This window comes from Sprattus sprattus, assembly GCF_963457725.1.
Source record: "Sprattus sprattus genome assembly, chromosome: 21".
Classification (NCBI taxonomy): domain Eukaryota; kingdom Metazoa; phylum Chordata; class Actinopteri; order Clupeiformes; family Clupeidae; genus Sprattus; species Sprattus sprattus.
The window spans coordinates 4414486-4441985 of NC_137919.1; the positions used below are offsets into that span (position 1 = coordinate 4414486).

At 45.9% G+C, this 27500-nt stretch overlaps 1 protein-coding gene across 1 annotated transcript in view; it reads right to left on the reverse strand.

Annotated features, from left to right (window-relative positions):
• The window catches only part of LOC308382209 (multiple PDZ domain protein-like), a 92082-nt gene that overhangs the window by 6128 nt on the left and 58454 nt on the right, over positions 1–27500 (reverse strand). The window contains 17 exon segments of the mRNA XM_080859901.1: positions 364–470; positions 1271–1375; positions 4384–4506; positions 5414–5454; positions 5649–5742; positions 6108–6194; positions 7147–7294; positions 12035–12228; positions 13877–13960; positions 15895–16040; positions 16396–16570; positions 17359–17433; positions 19437–19532; positions 21489–21572; positions 22868–22943; positions 23993–24084; positions 25991–26187. Coding sequence (XP_080716027.1) covers positions 364–470; positions 1271–1375; positions 4384–4506; positions 5414–5454; positions 5649–5742; positions 6108–6194; positions 7147–7294; positions 12035–12228; positions 13877–13960; positions 15895–16040; positions 16396–16570; positions 17359–17433; positions 19437–19532; positions 21489–21572; positions 22868–22943; positions 23993–24084; positions 25991–26187 — 1924 coding nt within the window.

The following is a 27500-nucleotide window of genomic DNA, read 5'->3' on the forward strand; positions in this document are numbered from 1 at the left end:
ACTGTGTGTGCCTGTCTGTCTCTGTGTGTTTGTGTGCCCGTCTGTCTGACAATGTAGCATGTGTTTATTTCAGTTTTGAAGTATGTGTGTGCTTCTGTCTGCTTGGGGTGTCTGTGTGGCTGAGAGTGAAATGAAGTGTAGAAAGGGCAACAGGGAGAGGAAGATGGCTGGAGAGAGAGCCAGAGAGCGATAGGAAAATGGGGGGAGAAAGAGAGATGGGGAGAGAGACAGAGGTGTTACATGTGTGAAAAGATGTAAGCAGAACCCGAGGTCATCATGGAAGATGCTGCTGGAGAGAGAGAGAGAGAGAGAGAGAGAGAGAGAGAGAGATGTGTTGCGTGTGTGAAAAGAGGTAAGCCGTACCCAAGGTCATCATGGAAGATGCTGCTGGCTGTGAGGCCCGACACAGCGAGACCAGCAGCTGCCTGCTCCGGAGTAGGACTGGTCACGGTGGTGTCACCAGCTACCACCTACACTCACACACACACACACACACACACACACACACACGAAAACACACATAAACAAAAATACACAGACCAACCCACATATACAAACGGGTAGGGAGAGATAGGGACAAAGATAAACACACACGCATTCACACAAACACAGAGGCGCACACACACACACACACACACACACACACACACACACACACACACACACACACACAGGGGCAATACAATGAAGGGTCAGAAGCCCAAAGCCACAAAACAAACAACCAGCACAAAAAACATCAATTATGTTCTGCCTCTGTCTTATCGACCAATGAAGCCAGTTCTACAGAGTGATGACAGCTTGTTTACAGAAGATGACCGTCGCACACACAGAGCCTATCATATTTGAAACCTTCAGATAAACCTCAGCCATAGGGGTGACTGTGTGTAGTGCTAGCGTGTTTGTGTTTGTGTGTGTGTGTCTGTTTCTGCTTGATGGTAGAGATCACAGACACAGAGCTTAACTATTGCACTGTGGCTGTCTATTTAGATGGCAGAGTGTGTAATGTGTGTCAAATAACGTGCAACTGTGTGTGTGTGTGTGTGTGTGTGTGCTTGTGTCTATCTGGGCAGCTGTGCATTGGACTGTGGTTGTGTGGACATGGTAATTTATCCAAACATGTTATCATGTCTGCGTGTAAGTTAAGTGGTACTACTGCAGTGGTATGGACATGTTTGAGTGTGTGTCTTACCTTCTTTAATATGTGTGTTTAGATATGCAGCTGCTTGTTTGTGTGTGTGTGTGTGTGTGTGTGTGTGTGTTTGTGACTTACCTGCAGCTCGATGGGCCCGCTTGCATTCTTGAGCAGACTGACAGCCTGGCTGTGTGTCATGCCCTCTGTTGTAGTCCCACAGATGCTCACAATTCTGTCCCCCATCTAAAACACAGAGGGCCAATGAGAAAAGAAAAGAAAACTCCCAGAAGCCATCATTTTGACAGACACTGTGCATGCAGTTTGGTATATATGCACTGATGTGTGCCTTTGTGTTGGGTAGACACACATGCATACACAACAGCAGAGTGACCCAGCCATGTGGACAGTGAGAATACAATAGTCTGGAACTTCAACTACAACTCCCAGAGTCCTTCACATCAATTTCCTGATGTATGGCAGCTGTGAAGACTAAGTAAATGAACCTGACAGGACTTTACCAGTAAAACAAAATAGCCTTTTCACTCAAGTGAGAAAGATAAGTGAGAGAGACCCAACCACTTGACCTCACCTCTTTATAAATGTTGTTTATCTGAGTATTCTTTGAGGTCGCCATTTTAATTATGCTGCTGAAAAGATCACTGCCAGAGGACTTCGATTGCCCCTCGAGTCAATCCAACAACGGAGGTGAAATACACCAAGCCGTCGTCGCCCTTTCCTCTTTTTCACATTCTTCAGAGCAAATTCTCTCTCTTTCTCTTGTCTTTGTAGCGATCATAAACACGCCATTGTCAGTCGTAACACAGAGTAGCCATTATGGCCTGGCTTATGTGTTGGGAGAAGGGCGATTTATGGTCCCAGCTGTCGCACTGCGGAGCTATTGTCTCCCGTGACTGAGTTTGGCCCTCTCTGTGTGACAATGACAATGGTGGAGTCTGTGTGTCACGCCAGTGCTGGCCTCTGCGATGTGGGCCTTGGCCTCAGCGTCAACACACAAGAGGTTTGAGGTGTGTAAACGATTGTTTCTGTGTGTGTGTGTGAGAGTGAGTGTTCATGCTAGATGTTCTGAGGTGTCTAAAGGTTTGTTTCATTGTGTGTGTGTGTGTGTGTGTGTGTGTGTGTGTGTGTGTGTGTGTGTGCTTGTGTCTTTTATGGTTTTGTGAAAATGTGATAGAGAGGGGGGGGAAGACAAGAGTCTGCGGAGGGCAAGAAAGACCGGTTGCTTTCTAAACTTGGTTCAGTGGAAATGAAGCAAAACAATTCTGGTAAACCATAAAGAAACAAAACAAAGAATGAAAAAAAAAAATTTAAAGTGTGCATCTGGTCAGGCACCCTGTCAGACGCCTTAGCTGTTGTTTATCGCTCTGCATTACTGAAACATCCAGGACATTGTGGCTTGTTTTTTGGCTTCTTCAACAGAACGACTCAAAGTGCATGTTTCCCCTTCATCCTCTATGATTGAGTGAACTGGAAACTCTGAGGTTGCGCATTGTGTGTGTCATGCAACCACAGGGTCATGCAAAGAGACGTTTTGGATTCAGTGTTATTGATACACCAGCCAAAATGGCCGCTATATGGCTTATTGTTAGCAACGGGATAACCTAGAAACCACACAGTGAAAAACACTCATGTCTGTAACTCACATCAATTCTCTTGTTCTGCTGTCCCTGAACAGTGGGTTTGATTCTGGCTTGGTTCTGGCCAAACTCTAGTTCTGTGGAACCAAATGTGGTCCATAATGGCTATGACCTCCCTCAATAGAGGGTCAGTTCTGGTGTGGATCATCAAATCTGGGCCAGTCATGTTCCACGTTCAGTCATTATCTAAAAACTGTTCTGTGGAACTGGACCTGGCCCATAAAGGCAATGACCTTGGTTTGGGTTGGTTCTGGCGTGGATCACTGAATGTGGAACATGACTGGCCCAGATTTGGTCATTTTCTAGGCTCGGTTCTGTGGAACCAAATGTGGTCCAAAAAGACAATGGCTTCCCTGAGTAGTGGGTTGGTTCTGACCTAGTTCTGGAGCGGAGCGCCAAATCTGAGCCGGATCTGTTCCCCATCTGTTAAAACCAGAACTTTTAGAATTTGGTCTTGAAGAAAATTATGATTCAAAGTGATTTGATAGATTATTCTCAAATGTTAACACTTTTAAATGTATTTCATCCTCATGTTCACAAAAAAATGAGCGTCATGTCTTTGACCCCTAAACATGGTTCTGAGGAACCGGACCTGGCCCATAAAGGCTCCGACCTTCCAGGCCGCTTCAGGGGTAATAAGAGTCTTATCTGGAGCAATCAGCATGTAAACTCAAGGCTGTGTTCAATCACTCTCCTGCTGCAAAGGCCTTGAACCAATAATAGTTAACTACCAAACAATACAGTGGGAAAACATGACTATGGGAAAAAAACTAAACTTATCCTGTGCTTATCAGCTGAATGCAAGCTTTTTCCTGTGTGATAAGGCAAGGGGCTATTCATTTGCGAAAGAATAGAATGAGAGAATAGAATATCTGTAGTTTATTGATTTCAAATGTTTTCAGACGTTTTACAATGGTCCCCCACTTTTCTTGTCCTGTTTTTGAAAAGCCTACTGCGGTTGTTGCCTTCTCACTCATGCAGTGAGGTGCAGTGCAGCACCTGTGTGTTGTTTCCAAGCGAACAAACCCAGATTAATGAAGGAATTACGAGCATGTTTGTGCTTATGTATGCGAGTGCTTGCAGGACCATGTACAGGGTGAATGTGCTGATTTGTGCATATTTGTGTGTGTCTGTGGTGGGAGAGTGAGCATGTCAAAGAGTGTAAAAAGATTGCACATGTGTGTGTTTTTACTGCTAGTGAAAGATGCTGACTTCTCTGCTGTGGGCAAATCTTATTGTTTTTATGCGCTGACTTGTGCATGCTTTTGTGTGTGCAGGGCCCTGGGTGTGTGTGTGTGTGTGTGTGTGTGTGTGTGTGTGTGTGTGTTTACATGTGTTAATGTGAGGGAATGTGTGTGTTTATGAGAAATAGTCTGCTATGCTGAATGTTCATTTATAGTTGTACATTAATGAGTGAGTGAATGAATGTTAGAGGTGTGTGTTTTGTTTGTTTGTTTGTTGTGTGTGTGTGTGTGTGTGTGTGTGTGTGTGTGTGTGTGTGTGTGTGTGTGTGTGTGTGTGCGTGTGTGTGAGGGTGTCTGTGTGTGTGTCTGTGTGTGTGTGCGTGTGTGTGTGCGCACAAAAGAAACGTCTTACTCTTAGTCTCTGTGTCTGGGCAGCCAGTCCTGTGGGGTTCATCATGGCTATGAAGATGGGCACATCGCCCAGAGGACTGCCCACTCCGCCCGCTATACTGATGCCCAGAGAGTCTGTTGGACCCTGGAGGAACACACACACACACACACACACACACACACATTCAGTACTCGGTTAATTAAACCCAGCATTATGCATCTAGTTTATGACACACCACACAAACACATCAATATGCAGACAATTACACTTTCCATTTGGCACCAAGTTCTCTCACACACAAACACACACACACACGGATTCACATACAGTCATGCACACACACACGCACACAAACACACACACACACACAAATTGCAGACTAAACACAATTAGGTCTGCGTTTTAACGACAGCCCAACTAGCAGAGCAGTGCAGTGAAGCGTCCAGCTCAGCACTCTCCGTGAGGCAAAACTGCTAACAAAGCACCGCCTGTTCCACTCAAGACCCGCCACCAGATACCCATCTAAACGCCATTATGCACTAAACACAGATAAACTCCCGCTGCGAGGCTAGCACAACAAACAGTACTCCAAGCTAAACACGGCAAGGAGTTAACCAAAACCGCTTTCTCTTTTGTATTTTTATTCCACGGGAATTTATATCGTTTTTCGGTGAAACGGCAGCAAGGAGTTAACCAAAACCGCTTTCTTTTTTGTATTTTTATTCCACGGGAGTTTAAATGTCTCAATGTTTTTCGGTGAAACGGCAGCACGGCCCGCGTGTCAACCACAGCTCAGGAAAGACAATACAACACTCAGCACATTCTGTGGCTAGGGTAACAAAAATACACCCAGCAATCTCTGCAGGAATTCTATCTGTTTGGAGGCTGCCAAGATCCTCTTTTGGAGGATGTGCATGGTCCAACACGGACCCCGGTTGACTAGTGAGGCAGGCACTGCTCAACCAATCAGAGAGTTTGTTACTGGTTCTAGGGTATCAGGCTGAAGTGTGCATGGCACTGTAACAGAAATACCACCCAAGGATACACTTACCTTTGTGAGTTCAACAGTTCTGACATCCTGTTGATCCAACGCTAAAGAGATGAAGATACACAGGGTCATGAACGCTTAAGACAAGGCCATCTCTCACAAACACACACACACACACGATGCATGGTTGATTTCACATAATCACAAGTGTGTAATGAGGACAAGTAAGGAGAGCTGAAGAAAGAAATCCTGAAATGCCCATTTGTGGTGAAATATCAGTAGGATGGTGGCTACGTACATTCGTGACTTCTGCGTGTGTTGTCGTAGTCACTGTGGACGCTGCCCAACCGAGAGGAGTGAGGGCCCACCTTGTAGCTGCCTGTTTCACTAAGCTACACAATAAAACAGGACAAAGATTACCCATATACCCGTACAAAGCCAAACTGACAGAAATAGACAAGCCTGCATAAATAAAAGATTATTATTATTATTTTTCAATGGAAAATGTGACATTGGATTTAAGAACGAGTGAATGTACATTTTGTAGGGTTTATGACTATGCAACTGTATGCAGGCAGACAGGTCATCCCAACACCATGTGTGCAGAAAACATGGGCACTAATTGAATAAATAAAATGGTGCCTGTCATTTATTTTGTGTCCGGGAAATTTAGTAATGGTAAACAAGACGCCCTCGGCACCTAAGTTAAAGTACAACTGGCATTTGAGTTTGAGGCAAGCTGTGGATGTGTACTCACCTGGCTATTCTGTGAGAGTCTCCTCTCGGAGTGGAAGGGTCCAGCCTTGAAGCGACCCACCTCTATAGAGATGGGGCCCACACAGCACTGTGGGAGAAAAACACATGCACCTGAAGCAGAGGCACACTATACACACGCTGCATACTAGACACGCTGCATACTAGACATGTTGCATACTAGACATGTTGCATACTAGACATGCTGCATACTAGACATGCTGCATACTAGACATGCTGCATACTAGACATGCTGCATACTAGACATGCTGCATACTAGACATGTTGCATACTAGACATGTTGCATACTAGACATGTTGCATACTAGACATGTTGCATACTAGACATGTTGCATACTAGACATGTTGCATGCTAGACAGGCTGCATACGAGACACGCTGCATGCTAGACACGCTACATGCTACATATACTACATGCACTACATACTATCCATGCTACATATTAGACACGCTGCATACTATACATGCTTCATACTTTATACACTACATACTACACACGCTACATACTACACGAGCTACATACTATACACAAAACGCCTTTTTCAGGAGGGGACTCATCTCGGATTGTAACGACATGCATACAACAAGTAGGACTAGGTCAATAATGTCACTGATGATAAGGAACTAAATTTGATCAATAAGCAAACAAGATGACAGAATGTTGAAATACATCTACAATGACTCATAACCCGTAATGTTGTGCTTGTGGCGGTAATGTCTTAAGTCATTGTTGAGAAAGGGCTCATTAGTTTCACATATTTCACATCCTAAGTGGTGCCGCCATTTTTATTATTTTGACTTCTAGTCCAGCGGTTCTCATGATTTGAGTTGTGTCCACAGAGAAACAAAATTTGCACACAGCACAGAATTCAGCATTTATCACTGGCAGTAAAAAAACACACACACACACAGACAAACACACAGACACACACACACACAGACACACACACAGACACACACACACATGCAGTCTTTGACAGACACTCACACACACACACACACACACACGTTACAGACGCGTTACCTTGAGCAGTGCAGCCACGGCTTCCTGTGTGGCAGTGCGCACGTCCTCCCCGTTCACGGACAGGATCTGATCGCCCTGCATCAGCCTCCCGTCCGACTCCACCAGACCCCCCCTCACTATGTCCGACACGAACACCCCCGTGTCATTCCTGGAGGGGATTAAGAGCAAACACACCCAGACACCTCAATTATCAATGTCATTAAACACGAAAACACACAGACACATCAATTTTCAATGTCATCTTCTTTGTAAAGTTGACTACCCCCTCTTAATGTATATCACACTGTGGACCAAACACAAACACACCCAGACACCTAATGTATCAATGTCACCTTCATTGTAAACTCACAAAGACACCCCAAGTATCAATGTCACCTTCACTGTAAACACACACAGACACCCCAATTATCAATGTCACCTTCATTGTAAAGGTGACTACCCCCTCTCGATCTATATCACACTGGAGTGGATTAAACACAAACACAAACAAACCCAGACACCCAAACACACACAGACACTTCAATGATCAATGTCACCTTCATTGTAAACACACACAGATACCCCAATTATCAATGTCACATTCACTGATAAGGGGACTCACCCTCTCTTTCATGTATATATTCAGAGGATTTTTTTTTAATTACTACAGATCCACAATACTTTTGTATTTAGACACTTTGACACTTCTGTATTTAGTATTTCTATGTTGTATTTAGACACTTATTACAATAATTCACACATATGGTACTTGTTACTGATGGAAAAGTACAGCACACTAAGCATTATCAGGAAATGGGGTGTGAATGCCAGTGACATTTGTATTTTCCAACATGCATGCATGCAGCACTGTGCTCAACCACTGAAAGGCTTGTCAAACCCCTAAATTATGAGGTCATTCAGTCTACAAGGCCGCATGGCAAATCCATCATAGTCATTGGAAAATACAGAACACTTAACTTCCTCTTCTTCCCAATAACTATAACTAACCCGGATAAATCATCATCTTCATTTGACTCCTGTCAAAAAGTGTGTGTGTGTGTGTGTGTGTGTGTGTGTGTGTGTGTGTGTGTGTGTGTGTGTGTGTGTGTGTGTGTGTGTGTGTGTGTGTGTGTGTGTGTGTGTGTGTGTGTGTGTGTGTGTGTGTGTGTGTGTGTGTGTGTGCGCGCTGCGCGCGCGCGCGCGAGTGCATCTCCTTAAATGTGTGTCCAGCTCTGGCTCTCATGTTGAGAGCTCTAACTACTCATTTCTTAAATGTTACCCTGTCAGACACACATAAAATCCATTTGTTCTGTCCAAAAACACACACACACACACACTTCTCCCTCCAGTGCTTTTGTTACATGCCTATGTTTACCTCAGTGACTCGCGTTACTGCCAAACTCTCCAGAGGGGGAATGTGATCCGGCCAAACGGGTGTAGAATCCCGGTGCAAGTTACCCGACGCGTGTGTGTGAAATGTGTGTGTGTGTGTGTGTGTGTGAGAAATGTGTGTGTGTGTGTGTGTGTGTGTGTGTGTGTGTGTGTGTGGCTTGGCTCAGTTGATTAGGGAGCTCTTGGCTGTCAGAGTTGCTCCTCACCACTGAGCTTAGCAGCTTGTTTTCGCCAGTCGCACTTGGCTGCTGCTTGAGCCACGCCGTTCAAGACACACACACGCGCACACACAGACACACATGTACGCCGTACACACACGCACGCACACAGACACGTGTGCAAATAGAGCACACACAAATATGTAGTCACACTGTATAGTCATACACACACAACTGCACACTAACTGTCATTCAAGTACACTTAACATAATTCCTCTTGTATACATATGTAGATACACCCTTAAACCTAGACAAATCCTCATGCATACATGTCATACAAACACGCATGCAGTTAAACACACACACCCACTCGTTCCAATGTCCACTCTGACAGCATATGGGCAGACCAGTTTAGTATCCTACCTACCAGGGGTGTGCACTTCTTACACACACAATGCATTTTAATATGGAACAATGGCACATTGGTACATGCATTTCATTCATGAAAGCAAAGCCCCTCAAACACGTGTTGTTGGGAGAATGAATGAGGTGGTTATGAATCAGGTGGTGGTATCTGTTTTAGCTAACGTAACCAAAACATGCCAACCAAACAGGCTGCATAGAGCATGAAGACAGCATAGTGTTTTGCGCTAACTCTACTTTTGAAACTGTCAATGTGCAGATTTATAGCAAGAGAGATTATTTATAATTATTTTGAAAGTTACATGACTTGTAACGTCAGGTCTTCCGCAATAGCTTAGTTCATAGTCCTAAGTAGAATTAGCAGCAAAGCTTCAGGCCATCAACATTTAGATTGATCCTTACTAATGTAAAACTGGTTTTTGATACGCATCAGTGAATCGTTACACCCCTACTACCTACACAGCTAAATAAGACATGTCTTTATAGCTTTTTCTATAGATTATCTGTCTTATATCTTATAGCCTAGCTGATGCTACTGTTTCATCTCAGAGATCAGTATTTTTAATTGGTCAGTGAAACGTGACTGGTGGCTGGTTCTGTCCAATGAGAGGGCAGGGCCAAACATGTCACACTCTAACTGAGAAACTGGCCATTACAGAAAACACACACACACACACACACACAAACACACACACACACGCACCTGGCCACCACAGCGAACACTGAAGGATTCCACTGGGCGGGGCTGTAGCCAGGGCAAACACAGCTTTGAGTTGTCCACTGAGGTGTGTGTGTGTGTGTGTGTGTATGCCTATGTATGAATGTGTGTGTGTGTGTGTGTGTGTACCTGTTAGTGAGTGTGAGTGCCAATGTGTACACACGTGTATGTGTGAGATCATGTGTAATCAGTATCTAAGTCTATGGTGTGTGTGTGTGTGTGTTTTGTGAGATCATATGTAAAGTGTGCTTAAGTGCTGAGGTGTGTTTGTGTACGTGTGTGTGATGATGTGTAATGTGTGTTTAAGCCTTAAGAGGTTGGCGACTCCCACTTCAACCTAATTAATCACGGTCCGCCGGACACAAAACTGTGAGACGGCTGCTTGAATAGTGACTCAGCAAACTGCCTCGCCTAATTAAGCACCCGAAGCGTTCACACTCCTCTGATAGTAGTTGCTGTATAACCTCTCCTCATATCTCCTCATCATCATCACATTGGGGTTTCCTACTAAATGCACGGACTGAAACCCTTCATTTGTGTCGTGTAGATGTTTTTAAGTAGGTTTTCTGAGTCGGTCAGTCGAGATAAGAGTGCGTGGATGGTTTAATGAGCAGCTTTACCTCGTAGTGAACGATAAAACTTGAGCTGATATCACAAGTCTACAGTCTCCTCAGTATGTGTCCTGCACTTCAGACGTTTGGGTATGATGTATGATTATGTCAGTGAGGTGGGAGGAGGGACGTCTGGGAATCTTTTATTCAGCTGGGAATCTTTTATTCAGCTGATGTTCATTCAGTGCCTCATTCCCACTCGCACAGAGGACCATCGCAGTTATTTTACTGATTTTACTGAAATGGTGGAGGGTAGGAATGGGAGCAAACCGGTTAAGCCGAGCTGTTAATCTATCCCATGGCGAACCTGACATAACATTATCAGTTATCTCTTGACATGGCTCCAGTGGGGATTGAAACCTAGGGTCAGGGTTTGTGTTTGAGAACGGGCAAGGGGGTGTTGGGGTGGGGATATGGGGTTGGGGGTGGACTTCCCCCCCCTTCATTGATTTACATTGATATCACATTAAGCCCTTGCTCAATTAATATCCCATTATTTCTCTCAGGATGGTTAAATGTCTATGTGAATCCATTTAAGTTAATAATCCTTGTGACCACTTTGAGGTCAAGACTTTTAATGGTGAGCTGATTTTGTGAAATTAAACCCTGCTTCAGGCCATGCAGCAAGCTTTTTTTACTGGCTGCCATGGTTGCCTAGTTGCTATGCCAGATGATATAGTCTCCTATCCCTAAATTGAAATTAGTTAATATTGTAAAATGTAAATCATTATTATAAAGTTATGGTAGATAAATGTAGAAACCTTCAGGGTTCCTGTGCAGCTTTGCTGCTTAGCCCTCAAATACAAACATCTAACTTAGCAGCTAATTAATAAAGTTCATATTAGCACACCCTGCCAACTGTTAAGAAGGTTCCCTAAGCTACAGATAGTCATGAAGCCCTGATTGGTCTATGTTAAATTGAAGTCTCTACAGTTCTGGTTGTGGGATCAAGTACCCTATATATAAATGAGAATATCTTAGAGATAAAGACTCTGCCTCCTGCCTACCTAATTAATAAAGTTCATATTATCACACCCTGCCAACTGTTAAGAAGGTTCCCTATTGATAGTTATGAACTTCTCTATAAATGAGAACAGCTTAGAGATAAAGACTCTGCCTCCTGCCTACTTAATTAATAAAGTTCATATTATCACACCCTGCCAACTGTTAAGAAGGTTCCCTATTGATAGTTATGAACTTCTCTATAAATGAGAACAGCTTAGAGATAAAGCCTCTGCCTCCTGCCTACCTCCTGCCCACGATGCTGAAATAAAGACTCTGCCTCCTGCACACGATGCTGAGATAAAGACTCTACCTCCTGCCTACCTCCTGCCCACGATGCTGAGATAAAGACTCTGCCTCCTGCACACGATGCTGAGATAAAGACTCTGCCTCCTGCCTACCTCCTGCCCACGATGCTGAAATAAAGACTCTGCCTCCTGCACACGATGCTGAGATAAAGACTCTGCCTCCTGCCTACCTCCTGCCCACGATGCTGAAATAAAGACTCTGCCTCCTGCCTACCTCCTGCCCACGATGCTGAAATAAAGACTCTTCCTCCTGCCCACGATGCTAAAAAATAAAGACTCGGCCTCCTGCCTGCCTACCTCCTGCCCACGATGCTGAGGCCCAGGCCCTGTCCCGGCTTCTTCTGGAGCTCCACGGTGAACACGTCCCACAGCTCGTCCTCCTTGTACTGGCCCTCGTCCCGGTACACGCTCAGACGCACCCGCTGAGGGGTCTGACGCAGCACGTTTATCGCCTCGTCATGAGTCGCCATGCGCAGGTCGATACCATTCACCTGCGAGTGAGGAGAGGGGGAGATCAAAAAGAAAAAGATAGAGTGTGAGAGTTGATGGACCAAGGAACAGATAGATAGACAGAGAGGGGGGTAACAGAGAGAGAGTGTGAGAGTTGATGGACCAAGGAACAGATAGATAGACAGAGAGGGGGGTAACAGAGAGAAAGAGTGTGAGAGTTGATGGACCAAGGAACAGATAGATAGACAGAGAGGGGGGTAACAGAGAGAAAGAGTGTGAGAGTTGATGGACCAAGGAACAGATAGATAGATAGACAGAGAGGGGGGTAAAAGAGAGAGCAAGGAACAGATAGATAGATAGACAGAGAGGGGGGTAACATAGAGAGTGTGAGAGTTGATGGACCAAGGAACAGATAGATAGATAGACAGAGAGGGGGATAACAGGGAGGGCAAGGAAGAGAGACAGAGAGAAGCCAGTAAATAAATATATATATAGATTTATATTTATATTTATATATATTAATATTTATAAATAAATACATATTTTTTTCTGTTATGGTTACTCCGTTCAACTTTCTTATGTCTGTTTCAGTTCATTTGTTAGAATGGAAACAGAGGCAGGATGAGAATAAAGGGATATGCTAATACACCAATTATTCGAAGGAGCTATCTGAATTTACAAACGTAAGGTAGGAGGGAAACCTCACTTTCTCAAACTAAATTCAAGATATTAACTGAAGCATAGATTGTTTGCCTAATTAAAATGGGTGGGAATGCGCGGCATGAAAGACCTTTATTTTCCCAGAGTCTATTTTAATCATCTTTCTGCTGCAGTTCACACAAAGAGGAAATACCACATTAGCATTAGCATAGCAGCGAGCACAATTAGCGTTTAACCCCTGTGGTGCAGTGAGGAATGGCTGTTGATACCGCTAGCTGCTTTACTGCCGGTGCTAATGTGATACGGGTGGGGCCCTCAGCTAGCATGTAGCGAACTCTCTGGCCCCGGAGTGCAGAAGCTACAGAGGGCTTGGCCTCCCGCCAACCCCCTAAAGTTATAGGGGGCAATTATGTCGTCAAGAGTATGTGAGGGGGAGAGAGAGAGAGAGAGAAGAGGGAGGGGGTGAAACTGAGGAGAGACGTGTGTGTGTGTGTGTGTGTGTGTGTGTGTGTGTGTGTGTGTGAGTGGGGGGGGGGGGGGGGTGGTTGCTCCGTGACTAACAGCCCTTGTTCCCCACCCGACAGTCTGACTGGGGCATCCGAAGGTCACTGACGCGCCGGTGCCTATGGCCTCCCGTGTGGGAGCATGACGCCCTCTCTTCTCTCCACAACCTCCGTGTCCATAACGCCAAATGTCAAACGTCTGCCTAAAAGGGCTCACATTCTCTCTCTCTCTCTCTCTCTCTCCCTGTGGCCTCCTTGTGCAAATTATACCGTTCTTGTTTTTGCGCCGGTGTTCTCATGACTGTGCTTCATATCAAAGACTTCCTTTGCCGTCTATCTCCGCACCATAATTACAGAAGAATATTTCAGAGGAAGTGACTTGCTAAGTAATGACCCTCACTGTAAATCAGTCAGAAGTGGGACTTTCTATGGTGTTTTGATTGGTGCATTCTACAGGGGATGTTATTGTGTTGCAGTGGGGGCTGATGGGATAGGCATTGTTGGGGGTCTTTTTGTGCTTCTGTACCTCCAGGATCTGGTCTCCAGCCCACAGGCGGCCGTCCTTGGAGGCCGCCCCCTCCTCATAGACCTCGTGGATGATGATGGCACCCTGGAGAGAGAGAGAGAGAGAACGAGAGAGAGAGAGAGAGAGAGAGAGAGAGAGAGAGAGAGGTATAGAGAGAGAGAGAGAGAGAGAGAGAGAGAAAGAAACATCTCCAGTCAACCAAATGTATGTAGCTTTGGGTTCATGCCTTCCTTTCATGTCAGATATGGACATTTCAATTTGAATTTTGAGAAAGAGGGAATGAGAGAGAGAGTGATGATGAAGAGAACCGAATGAAAGAGGCAAGACAGAAGTGAAAGAGTGAGAGGAGATTAATACGGTTACCAAGCGAAAGAAAGGTCCCTGAGAGACAAGACAGAAGTGAAAGAGTGAGAGAGATTAATACGGTTACCAAGCGAAAGAAAGGTCCCTGAGAGACAAGACAGAAGTGAAAGAGTGAGAGAGATTAATACGGTAACCAAGCGAAAGAAAGGTCCCTGAGAGACAAGACAGAAGTGAAAGAGTGAGAGAGATTAATACGGTAACCAAGCGAAAGAAAGGTCCCTGAGAGACAAGGCAGAAGTGAAAGAGTGAGAGAGATTAATACGGTAACCAAGCGAAAGAAAGGTCCCTGAGAGACAAGGCAGAAGTGAAAGAGTGAGAGGAGATTAATACGGTTACCAAGCGAAAGAAAGGTCCCTGAGAGACAAGGCAGAAGTGAAAGAGTGAGAGGAGATTAATACTGTTACCAAGCGAAAGAAAGGTCCCGTGATGGGAAAAGAGGAGGTCTGGAGAGGAGGTCTGGAGGGGGGGGGGGGGGGGGGGGGAGAGTAGCAGTGATGGGAGAAGACGAGGTCTGGAGAGGAGGGGGGGGGGGGGGTAAAGTATCAGTAGGGGACAGAAGCAGAGGGGGGTAACAGAAGCAGGGGGGGGGGGGGGGGGGGTGGTAAACTGATTAAAGCAGAACAGGTTGCGCTGGAGGAGTGTATGGGTGGTTTGGGTCAAAGGGCACATTCCAGAGCTGGATATTGTCTCCTGTGGCCACACACACAAAGGGGCCATAGCTCAGACGTCACTGAAACACACACACACACACACACACACACACACACACACACACACACACACACACACACACACACACACACACACACACACACATACATACATATAACACACACACACACACACACACACACACACACACACACACACAGTAGTGTAGTGCCCCAGGGGTTGAGGTGTGGGTGGGTGGGTTGACCGCAGAGCATCCCAGACTCCTTCTCAGACAGGCATGTACACTGTGCTGATGGTTCTGATAATCCACCACAAACACAAGGGAACTCAACTAAGTAGTGTGTGCAGTTGGTCTTCACTACCCTTTATAAAACAGATACACTTACATCTTAATTCAATTAAATTAATACATTTTCATATCTACATTTTTATGATGTTATTTTTTGTTACTTTGCTCTCCCCTGACATTACCAGGGGCTTTTATATCTAAAGCTGCTGAAGGCACTAATTACAAGTTTCACTTCCACAAGGGATAGCAGTTAATTGGGGGTCATAAGGTAGACTGTAAAAGAAAGTGATAGCCTTAATAGAAAAGTATAATCTGGGGCTGATGAGGCATTTTTAAAATCTCTTCACACATCTTTGAACTTGACTGCGTGGCTTAAGCAGTTTTAAAACTATTTAAGCCATGTTTAGGCACCTATATGTAGGTTTATGTCAGTTTAATTGGGAGAAATAGTGTAGTAACTAGGAGTGTTATGTAGGTATATGTCGTTTAAATTGGAGAAATGGAGTAATTACTAGGAGAGTAATGTAGGTATTTGTAGGTATATGTCGGTTGAAATTGGAGAAATGGAGTAAATACTAGGAGAGTTATGTGGGTATACAAAGGTAGATGTCGGTTTAAATTGGAGAATGGGAGTAATTACTAGGAGAGTTTTGTAGGTATATGTCGGTTGAAATGGGAGAAATAGTGTAGTTACCAGGAGAGTGTCACAGCCCCCGACGATGCTGAGGCCCAGTCCCGTGCGTCCTTTTGAGATCTCTATGGTGGTCTCGCAGCCGGGGATGATGGGACAGGTGATGGGGTCGGACACCAGTGTGGCCGGAGTGGACGACCTGCTTGAGCCTGGAACACACCGTGACAACCAGAATGGGATCACTCACACAAGACGGGCTGAACCATCCAGCCATCACATTCGTTGTCATAGCGACAGAGTTATATCCTGTTTCTAACATACTGTATAACAATGCTTGACTCAACTTACCACTTCATAACATACATTAGCACAAGCTATTAATTGAGGATAACTCTAACCTTTCTACCGTCCCACTTTTTGAATGACTAATAAAAATACTGATTACTACTCACTACTGTTATCATTGCCAGACTATTTTTTGTGCACAAAGTCTGGTACATGGATCTTTATTATCATTGAGTGGATGATGGTTTTGTGACCTTTCACCTGTAGCTCAGTACTTACTTCTGATTGGCTCTGACTCGGGCAGGCCCAGGGTTGGCTGAGGCACGGTGGCTGGGGCATTGAGGACGCTGTCAGACACTCTGCTCTCATTGGTGGAGGAGGAGAGAGCGGCGGGTTCCTGAGAGCCTATGGTCAGTCTCACAGGGCCCTTGGCTTTCCTTAGCAACGACGACACCTGACAACCAAGACACGGAACTCCTTACCGCTCGCAGACTGACACACTGAACAACACCACCTCAGGAGTTATTAAGCAAAACACTTCTCATCCATAACATGCACTTTACCGATGACCACACTCACAGAGTCCTGGCCAGTAGAATCATGACCTTATGTGCTGACCTTATCTATTCACTTTAAATCAAACTTTATTTTATTTTAAATCAAACTTTATTGCTCCTGCTGCTTGCTTTTATTGATTTTATGTAAAGCACTTTGAATTGCAACTCTTGTACGAAATGTGCTATATAAATAAAGTCTTACTTACTTAATTTATTAACCACACTGCATACTACACACTTATTTATTCACTTTACCACTTTACTTCATAAATGAGACAGCTACTGTTGCTTTCAGAGAGCAGCTGCTGCACAGTTCTTCACACTAACATACAGTACCAGTCAAAAGTTTTCACACACCTTTAATTTTTTTGAGTTTACTTCACTTAAATTATTTTCTGCATTGTAGATTAATACTGAAGACATTTAAACTACGAAAGAACACATATGGAATGATGTACAAGACAAAACAAGTGTTATCTACCATGTAGAAAATAATAAAAGTAAAGAAAAAACTTTTGACTGGTACTGGTATGTTTCAGACATTCTAATCAAGGGTAAGTTACTGCTTGAGGTCACTCCTCCAAAATATATCATCATGAGCTAAATCTGTGAAATGATCATGATTCATATTTATATTTATTTTAGGTTATAAAACAAACACAAACAATCAACTAAATATTCTCACCTTGTCCACAGTGTATCCTGCGACCACCTCGTCATCAATGGCGAGGAGTCTGTCACCGACTCTTATGGATCCCTCCTACAAGGGCATCAATCACATCAGTGCCATATTAGCATAGCATGAAGCTAACACAGAAGTCTAAAGACATTAACACCAAAAATATTATTAGGTTTCCTCCGTAGGGAGGTAACCTATTGTTATTGTAGGCAAAAATTCTTGTACCATGGGAGTCAATGGCAGCCCATAGAACCATATGGTAACTTTTTGTGAAATTTTGCACACTCATTGAGGACAGTCCCTTCTTCATTGACACCAAGTTTCATGGCTCTCATTAGACCACTCTAACGCCACCAACAGGCCAAAGTTGGACTTGTTTTAACACACGGAGCTTTTGAACCGTATGACCGATTTTCAAAAATGAGGTACCATTGGATTCCCTGGATCAAGACGAATAAAACAGCCCCTGCTTCGCGTCAACTTCCGGTGTATAGATTTTCCACTATTTCCGGTTTTATCAAAAACACAGAAGGTAACACAGAAGTCTAAAGACTTTAACACCAAAACTTGTATTATTATTTGTCATTTTTGTGTAATTTGTATACATGGGTGTTTAAATATGTATTATTATATGATATGTATGTATGGGTGTTTAAATATATATTTGTATATAATTATTACATATGGGTATTCTTTTATTCCAGTGATGGAGCCCTTCCACGCGAGAAGAAACAGGCATTACAATAGTGTTGCTCTTCACACGATTAAGGTAGTGTTCATCTGTCAGTAGGTCAGACACATTTTGGCTCGACTAAATGCCATACTTATACGTCTCCGTGTTTTTTTTCTTCTTTTCCCTACAAGGTTTCACACAGTTCCAGCCCAGTAAATGTCATGTATTTGCTCACCAGGATTAGCGCTGAGCTCATCCTCTCCGTATGTTAAGTTCATTGTGCACACAGAGAGATAAAGGTTTGCTGAGTGAGGACCTGATTATCAGACGCGTAGGAGGAACGCAGCGCAGCGCTATTCAAACAGGCTGAGGAATGGGGATGGTGAAACTGCAAAGTTCACATTTCATTGAGGGAGGGGGGGGGGGGGGGGGGAGATCATTTTAATCAGATGTGATCATCGACTGTATCCAGTCATGGAGGAGCAGTAGAGGGGCACTGTGGCGCAATCAGTAGCCCCGACCACATTCGGGTTTGATGCCCATGGAGGACACAGGTTCGATTCCGGCCTGATGTAATTTCTCCTGTCCACTCCCCACCTGTTCTCATTTCCTGTCTCACTCTTCACTTCAACTATCGATTAAAGCCCAAAAAATAATATTGAAAAAAAATAAATGGAGGAGCAGTAGACTCTGCCTTCCCCACGGGGTCACTTCAGGTCAGATGGCCATTGTCTTCCAGCTTCATGTGAGCCGTGCGGATTGATTTCAGCCCATTCACAGCTGCACATCCATAATGCACACACACACACACACACACACACACAGACACACACACACACACACACATCCATAATGCATGCGTGTCCACCTGGCGCTAGCCTTTCATGCTCAGTCTCCACTGCACTGCTTCAGGTGTACACCACACGACTCGGGTATCACACAGACCCCACCACCACACTATCCATCCACCATCTACCATACACACCTGGACACCAGCTGAGGTGTGTGTGTGTGTGTGTGTGTGTGTGCGTGCGTGAGTGAGTGAGTGAGTGAGTGAGTGAGTGAGTGAGTGAGTGAGTGAGTGAGTGAGTGAGTGAGTGAGTGAGTGAGTGAGTGAGTGAGTGAGTGAGTGAGTGAGTGAGTGAGTGAGTGAGTGAGTCAAGCGAGCGAGCGTGTGTATTTATATGTGTGTGTGTGTGTGTGCGTGCGTGTGAGTGTGTGTGTGTGTATAAGTGTGTGTGGGTGTGTGTGTGTGTATTTATATGTTTATATGTGTGTGTGTGTGTGTGTGTGTGTGTGTGTGAGTGAGTGAGTGTGTGTATTTATATGTGTGTGTGTGTGTGTGTGTGTGTGTGTGTGTGTGTGTGAGTGTGTGTGTGTGAGTGTGTGTGTGTGTGGTGCTCGGTCATACGTTTGCTGCAGGCCCAGACTCTGGTATGCTGAGGATCAGCACTCCGCCCATGGTGTCCTCTTCCCTACTGAAGGACAGGCCCACTCCACCTTCATCCTGACAGAGGCAGAGAGAGAGAGATGAGGAAGAGTGTGGAGGCAGAGAGAGAGAGAAGAGGAAGAGTGTGGAGGCAGAGAGAGAGAGAAGAGGAAGAGTGTGGAGGCAGAGAGAGAGAGAGAAGAGGAAGAGTGTGGAGGCAGAGAGAGAGAGAAGAGGAAGAGTGTGGAGGCAGAGAGAGAGAGAGAAGAGGAAGAGTGTGGAGGCAGAGAGAGAGAGAAGAGGAAGAGTGTGGAGGCAGAGAGAGAGAGAGAAGAGGAAGAGTGTGGAGGCAGAGAGAGAGAGAAGAGGAAGAGTGTGGAGGCAGAGAGAGAGAGAGAAGAGGAAGAGTGTGGAGGCAGAGAGAGAGAGAAGAGGAAGAGTGTGAAGGCAGAGAGAGAGAGATGAGGAAGAGTGTGGAGGCAGAGAGAGAGAGAAGAGGAAGAGTGTGGAGGCAGAGAGAGAGAGAAGAGGAAGAGTGTGGAGGCAGAGAGAGAGAGAGAGAAGAGGAAGAGGAGTTAGGAGGTGTGTGGGAGAGAGGGAATGCAGTTTTCAGTGTGTCTGAGAGATACAGTGTTTGTTCATGTTTGTGTTAAGAAGTGTGTGTATGGGGGGGCACTGTGGCGCGAGCCAATAAGCCCCCCATTTACTGGCTACAATGCCCGCGGGGACACAGGTTCGGTTATGGCCTGCTGTCGTTTGTTGAACTTCTCCCCACCTCGTCACTCCTCCTCACTTCCTGTCCAAGATACTTCACTGTCCTCTCCAAATAAAGACTAAAAAGCCCATAAATAAAATAAAAAGTGTGTGTGTATGTCTGTGTGTATATTAGAGAGAGAGAGAGAGACAGTGATAAAGTTTGTGTTTGTGCAAGTATTTGTTACTTTGTGTGAGTGTGTGTGTGTGTGTGTGTCTGCCAAGGCTCCTTCTGAGTTTATGGTCAGTACAGCCAGGTTGGGTGTGGCATATTTGTCTTTGCTCAGACAAGATAGCCTAAGCAAATGAATGTGTGCAGCTGTGTGCTTTTGCATGTCTGTCTTTCTGTGTGTGTGTGTGTGTGTGTGTGTGTGTGTGTGTGTGTGGGTGTGCACCAGGTTAAACAGTGCATGGATCCTGTTCCAAACCAGCAAATTGAAACACCCTGCTAGTACACACTCGGTCTAAGTGTGGGGTTGGAATCTGCTGGCCTACACAACAACTCGTTCTCAAGGCCTGCGTCGTCCCTTTTGCAGAGTGCGTGTTACGAAACAACAGAGTGAGTCTACAGAGGCCACCGTCCTTGTCAAACGGTCAGAAGTAGCCTAATCTACTAACCTAATCCACTCTCGTGGAAGTGTTTACAGTTTTCACCGAGGACCTACACTTGGCTTGGCTCCTGCGCTGAGAAAAGTACACATAATTTTGTGTTCTCACAAGATTGAAAACAAACTTGATCGAACTTGAAAATACTCTTGCCGTGGTAGAGGGCCTTACGGCAGGCCCTCCTCAGTGAGCATTAGGGGCAATTACATTACACCAGATTATGGAGCACATAAAGGGGGTTGCGTCTTGTCTTTGACACGTTATCACACAGTTCAACAGATGTCTCCCTCACGCTGTAAATATGCGTTACATAAGCTCACACGTGTGCAGGCCTGGCACAGGACGTGCTGGGGGACGGGACGACCGCCTCATCCCCAGGCGTTTTTGTCTTTTCATCAGGCCATTAAAAGTGGAATTCATAGCAATCAAATCATTTTACCCTCCTTCATTCAGTCTTTCTTTCCCTTTTTTGTATCACTCTCTCTCTCTTTCTTGTCGTAAGCCTTTACTAATGTCAGGCCTCTCTATAGTGCTTTCCTCCTTCTTAGACTGCACTGCTACGTACATCCAGAGAGAGAGAGAGAGAGAAAAAAAAGAGAGAGAGAGAGAGAAAGAGAGCGAGAGAAAAAGAGAGCGAGAGAGAGAGAGAGAGATAATGAAGGAGAGGATTCTTACCTTGGGCAGGACGATGTGCTGAACATACTTGAACATGTCGGCGTCTGTCGCTGGGGGGGTGGTGATGGCAGCAGCTCCTGGGTCCTGCCGTGAGGGGAGTAGGGAGGTGGTGAGATGCCATGTTACATGACGGGACGTTCTCTCTCTCCCTCTCTCTCTCTCTCTCTCTCTCTCTCTCTCTTTATCTCTCTCTCTCTCTCTCTCTCTCTCTTTAAGGATGCCATGTTACACGACGGGACGTTCTCTCTCTTTCTCTCTCTCTCTCTCTCTCTCTCTCTCTCTCTCTCTCTCTCTCTCTCTCTCTCAGGATGCCATGTTACGTGACGGGACGTGACCGTGAGGGGAGAAGGGAGTAGGTGAGATGCCATGTTACGTGACGGGACGTGACGGGACACAGCCCCGATGGGACGGGAGGGTTTCTAATGCAGTCTATCGCAATTCAGTTTGCATTCCTTAGTTTAATCTCCCTCCAGGGGGGATCTGCACAAATCAAGTCTCCCAGGATTCATTCACACTCTGCCTTACATCAGAAGAACAGGTAGAAAAAGGAGGAGAGGACGAGGAGGAGGAATAAGAAGCATGACTGGGAAGCATGGAGGGAAATAAAGAAGAAAAAAGCATGACTGGAGATCTGTGTTGAGCTGTTTTTCTGTTGAGGAGAGAGAGGAGAGAGAGAGAGGAGAAGAGGAGAGGAGAGGAGAGGAGATAAACTGACGGCACAGATGGATGCTGGATTGGGAGCAGACTTGGGCCGCAACAATGCCAGAGTTAACGACAATCTAACGCCTTCCTCAGAGGGCCACCCTCCACATACACACACACACACACACACACACACACACACACACGCATATACACACACATGCATCTACACACACACATACACACATATACAAACACACACGCACACACACACACACACACACACAGATGCTGAGAGGGTGCCATATGGAGCAGGATAGTGATGCTTCACATGAGAGAGAGAGCTGACAAAGACACAACCTGGAGAACAGGCAGGAGATGGAGGGAGAGAGAGATGGAGAGATGGAGGGAGAGAGAGATGGAGAGAGGGAGAGAGATGGAGAAAGATGAAGGGAGAGGAGGAGACTGCTCTCTGGCTAATTGGCTGTAAAGAGCACTGGGGAGCTCAGTCTCTACAGTGGCCTGCTGTGAGGAAGAGAGAGAGAGAGGGAGAGACAGAGGGGATGGAGAGAGGTGAAGGAGGTGAAAGAGAAAAGAGAGATAGAAGAAGAGGGGGAAAAAGGAAAGCAGAGAAGGAGGACGAGAGGGACAGACAATAAAAGAGAGAGACAGAGAGAGTGAGAGTGACATAAAAAGAGCGAGAGAGTGAAGTGGTCAGCCCTCTGCTGGGGTCCTACCTTGGTGCTGGGCTCCGGAGCGTCTCCAAACTCCTTGACAGGTCCCACGGCCATCTGGGTGAGAGCTTCCATGTTCCTGCCATCCAGAAGAGACACCGCAACATCAGTCACCCTCGCTCTCCACACACACACTAGGACACAGTTTCATATATTCCCCCCACGCAGATACACACACACACACACACACACACAAACACAAAAAGACCCCCCTACACACAAAACACCCCCCTACTCACACACACACACATACACACAAAACAACCCCTACACACACACACACATACGCACAAAACACCCCTACACACACATTCAGAAGGCATGAAAGCCAGCCCTCATGCTTCTGAGCTCAGGGCCTCATTATGTGTGTGCATATTTAGGCCAGATCAGAGGCTGGCTAGACAGGCAGCGGACAGGGCAAGGAGGGACATGGATGGGAACAGCTCTAAAGGAGTGTGTGCTTGGCACAGGACATGGGTGTGTGTGTGTGTGTGTAGGTTTGCGTCTGTGTGTGTGTGTGTGTGTGTATGTTTGCGTCTGTGTGTGTGTGTGTGTGTGTGTGTGTGTGTGTGTGTGTGTGTTTGCGTCTGTGTGTGTGTGTGTGAGAGAGAGAGAGAGAGAGAGAGAGAGAGAGAGTGAATATGTGTGTGTGTGTGTGTGTCATTGTCTATGTGTTTTTGTGCCAAAGGGCATTTTTGTGGGTTGTGTGTGTGTGTGTGTGTGTGTGTTTGTGTGTGTCTCACCACGTGTGTTTGCATAAAAACACACTCTAATTGGACTCTCATTACAGCGCTCTGAGTGCTGCCAAAACTGATGTTTCATGTGTTTGTATCCCCTCCTCTCCAAGTTTTCATTAGTCTCTCTGTTGGCTCATGTTTCACCCGTAAGAACTGACTGCCTTTATACTAATCCTTGAGTAACTTAGCAAGGACACACAAGTTACAAAAGACATGAGACCGTTAGGAATGTCTTCACTGCCCCCTGCTGGATGTTGCGTCTAAGTGCAGAATTCAGTGAGGTGGAAAAGATGAAGACTAGGTTCTGCATCCTGTAGTCTTTTTTTTTTCATTTTTGATGCTCTCACTCTTTGACCAGTGCAGACTGTCACGGCAGCTTTGTGTGCGGTACCTGATGAAGACGATCTTGACCTTGGATGGGGCACCTTTGATGATTGAGGAGGCGTTCTGATGGCTGCGACCGTATAGAATCTGCCCATTTATCTAGAATGGTAGATAAGAAAATAATATCAGTTAACACACAGAGACAGAAGAGCTTAAGCACAAAGTGCACCATTACAAGTAATGTTCTTTGATAATGCTCGGTATAATAATTATGATGATATTGAATATAATTAGCATATAATGTGTGGTTATATTGTTCACAATAACATGATCATGAATACCAATCCTTTTTATGCAGATGTTTTACCTCCTGGAATCCAGGCCTTATAATTTCTAGACATTGTGTAATTGCTGCTATTGTTCTGGTTCTATTATTCTGGTTCTATTGGACTGGTTCTATTGTTCTCTCACCCTCAGCAGCAATTGAGAGCAGCTGATTCTGGAAGGCACCTAGCCCTGATGTAGATATGTTCAACCAGTTAGTTAGCAGTTACTCTTTAAAGGACCAAGCCCTGATGTAGATATGTTCAACCAGTTAGTTAGCAGTTACTCTTTAAAGCACCCAGCCCTGATGTAGATATGTTCAACCAGTTGGTTAGCAGTTACTCTTTAAAGCACCCGGCCCTGATCTGATGTAGATATGGTCAACCAGTAAGTTAGCTGTTATGCGAAAGGCTGCTGATGTTTGTGACTGTGACCCAGCTCAGCCTCAGGCTTGCCACAGGCCCCAATAGTAACCACAGGCTTGTCACAGGCCATAATAGTAACCACTGGCTTGCCACAGTACGCAATAGTACCACAGGCTTGCCACAGGCTGCAATAGTAACCTCAGGCTTGCCACAGGTCGCAATAGTAACCACAGGCTTGCCATAGGCCGCAATAGTAACCACAGGCTTGCCACAGGCCGCAATAGTAACCACAGGCTTGCCATAGGCCGAAATAGTAACCTCAGGCTTGCCATAGGCCGCAATAGTAACCACAGGCTTGCCATAGGCCGCAATAGTAACCACAGGCTTGCCATAGGCCGCAATAGTAACCCCAGGCTTGCCATAGGCCGCAATAGTAACCTCAGGCTTGCCATAGGCCGCAATAGTAACCACAGGCTTGCCACAGGCCGCAATAGTAACCTACCCCAAGGATGCATCTGACCATGATTCAGCACACATCTCTTTCAGCTCTATGTGTTTTAAAGGGCAGCTGCTTCTGTCAGACCTTTTAACACATTTACAGCAGTGTCCCCTCACTATCAACACCCATTCTTCTCATTCCTGTGGCCATTGTGCTTCTCCAGGGGGGGGTGGGGGGGGGGGGGGGGGGTTCAGGCCCTGGGCTCTGTAAAGCCCCCCTGAGACAATTGTATTGTTTAGATGCTATATAAATAAAACCCGAATTGAATTAAAGCTGTAGTGGACTCCACTTCCTATTGAGTTTGAGTTTGAGTTTGTTTATTTGTTGAAGAGGGACAGTGTACATTAATAAACATTAAAATGTAAATGCACCCAATTGTAGCCAAAAGGCTAGCTTCCATTGGCAGTCCCCCTGCCAGAGTGTTAATGGCTAAACAACTTAAAAAGGCATTAACATATATATATATATACACATATACATATATATACAAACATAACATTGACAAGATAAAAATAAAAATAATTATTAAAATTCTTCTTCTTCTGAGGTTATGATCTCAGCCTGTACTGCTCTCTCTCTCCAGTCCCAGCAGCTTCCTTGGTTCAAGAAGGGGGAGCTGCTTTTGGACGACCTTTCACATTTCTAACAGTGCACCCCCACGTTCCCCTCATGGTCAGGTGACCTCCCTGACCCCTGACCCCTCACCTCCAGCAGCTCGTCCCCCACCAGCAGGCGCCCGTCTCGTCCCGCCGCCCCGCTGGGGTCGATGCCACCCGTGCACCCCCACGCTGGGGTCGATGCCACCCGTGCACCCCCACGTTCCCCTCACAGTCAGGTGACCTCCCTCAGGTGACCTCCCTGACCCCTGACCCCTCACCTCCAGCAGCTCGTCCCCCACCAGGAGGCGCCCGTCTCGTCCCGCCGCCCCGCTGGGGTCGATGCCCACCACGAACACGCTCATCCTGGAGCGGTCGCGGTTCCCCGCCAGGCTCAGACCCAGACCCATCTTGCCCTTCTCCAGCTCGATCATGTGCAGCACACCGGGGAGACTGCCGTAGCGCTGGCTCATCTTCTCTGGAGGGGGGAGAGGGAGGGGGAGAGGGAGGGGGAGAGAGGGAGAGAGAGAGAGAGGGAGGGATAGAGAGAGAAAGGGAGAGATAGAGAGACACAGAGAGAGGGAGGGAAAAGGAGGTTGAGCGAGAGAGAGAGACAAAGAGAGAGACAGAGAGAGAGAGAGGGAGAGAGAGAGAGAGGGAGGGATAGAGAGAGAAAGGGAGAGGGAGAGAGAGAGGGAGGGAGGGATAGAGAGAGAAAGGGAGAGAGATAGAGAAACACAGAGAGAGGGAGAGGGAGGGAAAAGGAGGTTGAGAGAGAGAGAGAAAGAGAGAGAGGAATGGATTGAGGAATGGAGAGATAGAGAGACACAGAGAGAGGGAGAGGGAGGGAAAATGAGGTTGAGAGAGAGAGAGAAAGAGAGAGACACAGAGAGAGGGGGGGGAGGGAGAGAGAGGGGGATAGAGCAGAGGATAAGAGAGCGATCTCGTGTTCACATTCTCCAACTTCATGTTCACATTCTTGAAGAGCTTGAGGCCTTTGGTGTTCGACACATGACATATCAAGAGGCAACCCAGTGCAACATGCTCGCTACAGTGAGGCAATAACACCCGGAGAGAAAGAAGAGGCACAGAGAGAGAGATGTCTATGCTCTCCTCTCCCTCTTGTGGTGATTCGGTGCCACTACATATCAGGGACAGGGAGCAGATGATCAAGGTGATAATGAGTCTAGAATTTCAATATACTGCTCTGTTAAAAAAAGGCAGTTAGAACAACAAATTCTGTGTGCGTGCACAAACACACACACACACACACACACACACACAAGAACACACACACACATACACACAAGAACACACACACACAGTGGTTAAATTGGGCCGGGGCTGTCCGGGGCGGAGCCCCGGCACATAAGCGGCCGGGTCTGGAGTTCTCCTGCGCAGCAGCTCCAGCCGATTTTGGCAGTCTGCCTAGTCAATTCACGAGCAATGTTGTCCTACTCATTTACAACTTTTCCATTGCAAATCTATGTTGTTTTAAAACACAATTCTAAATAATGGTAGGGATAGGCTGGCCTAGACATCTGGAGCAAGTTTGAGAAGTAGGCATATCGCGCACGACACTTGCGCAGCAGCTCCTCCTCCCAGATCAGACAACACAACGTCAATCGGTCATCATCAGACATATCGTAGTAGACAGGTGAATGGCGAGGTAAGAGAAACAAAATTAAAGGTGCACGGTATTTTGAAAGAGGTCGATCATCACCAATAGGCTAATATCATTAGATATGGGCTTGCATTTTCATTAAGCAGGAAAAATTAACCTTAGACATG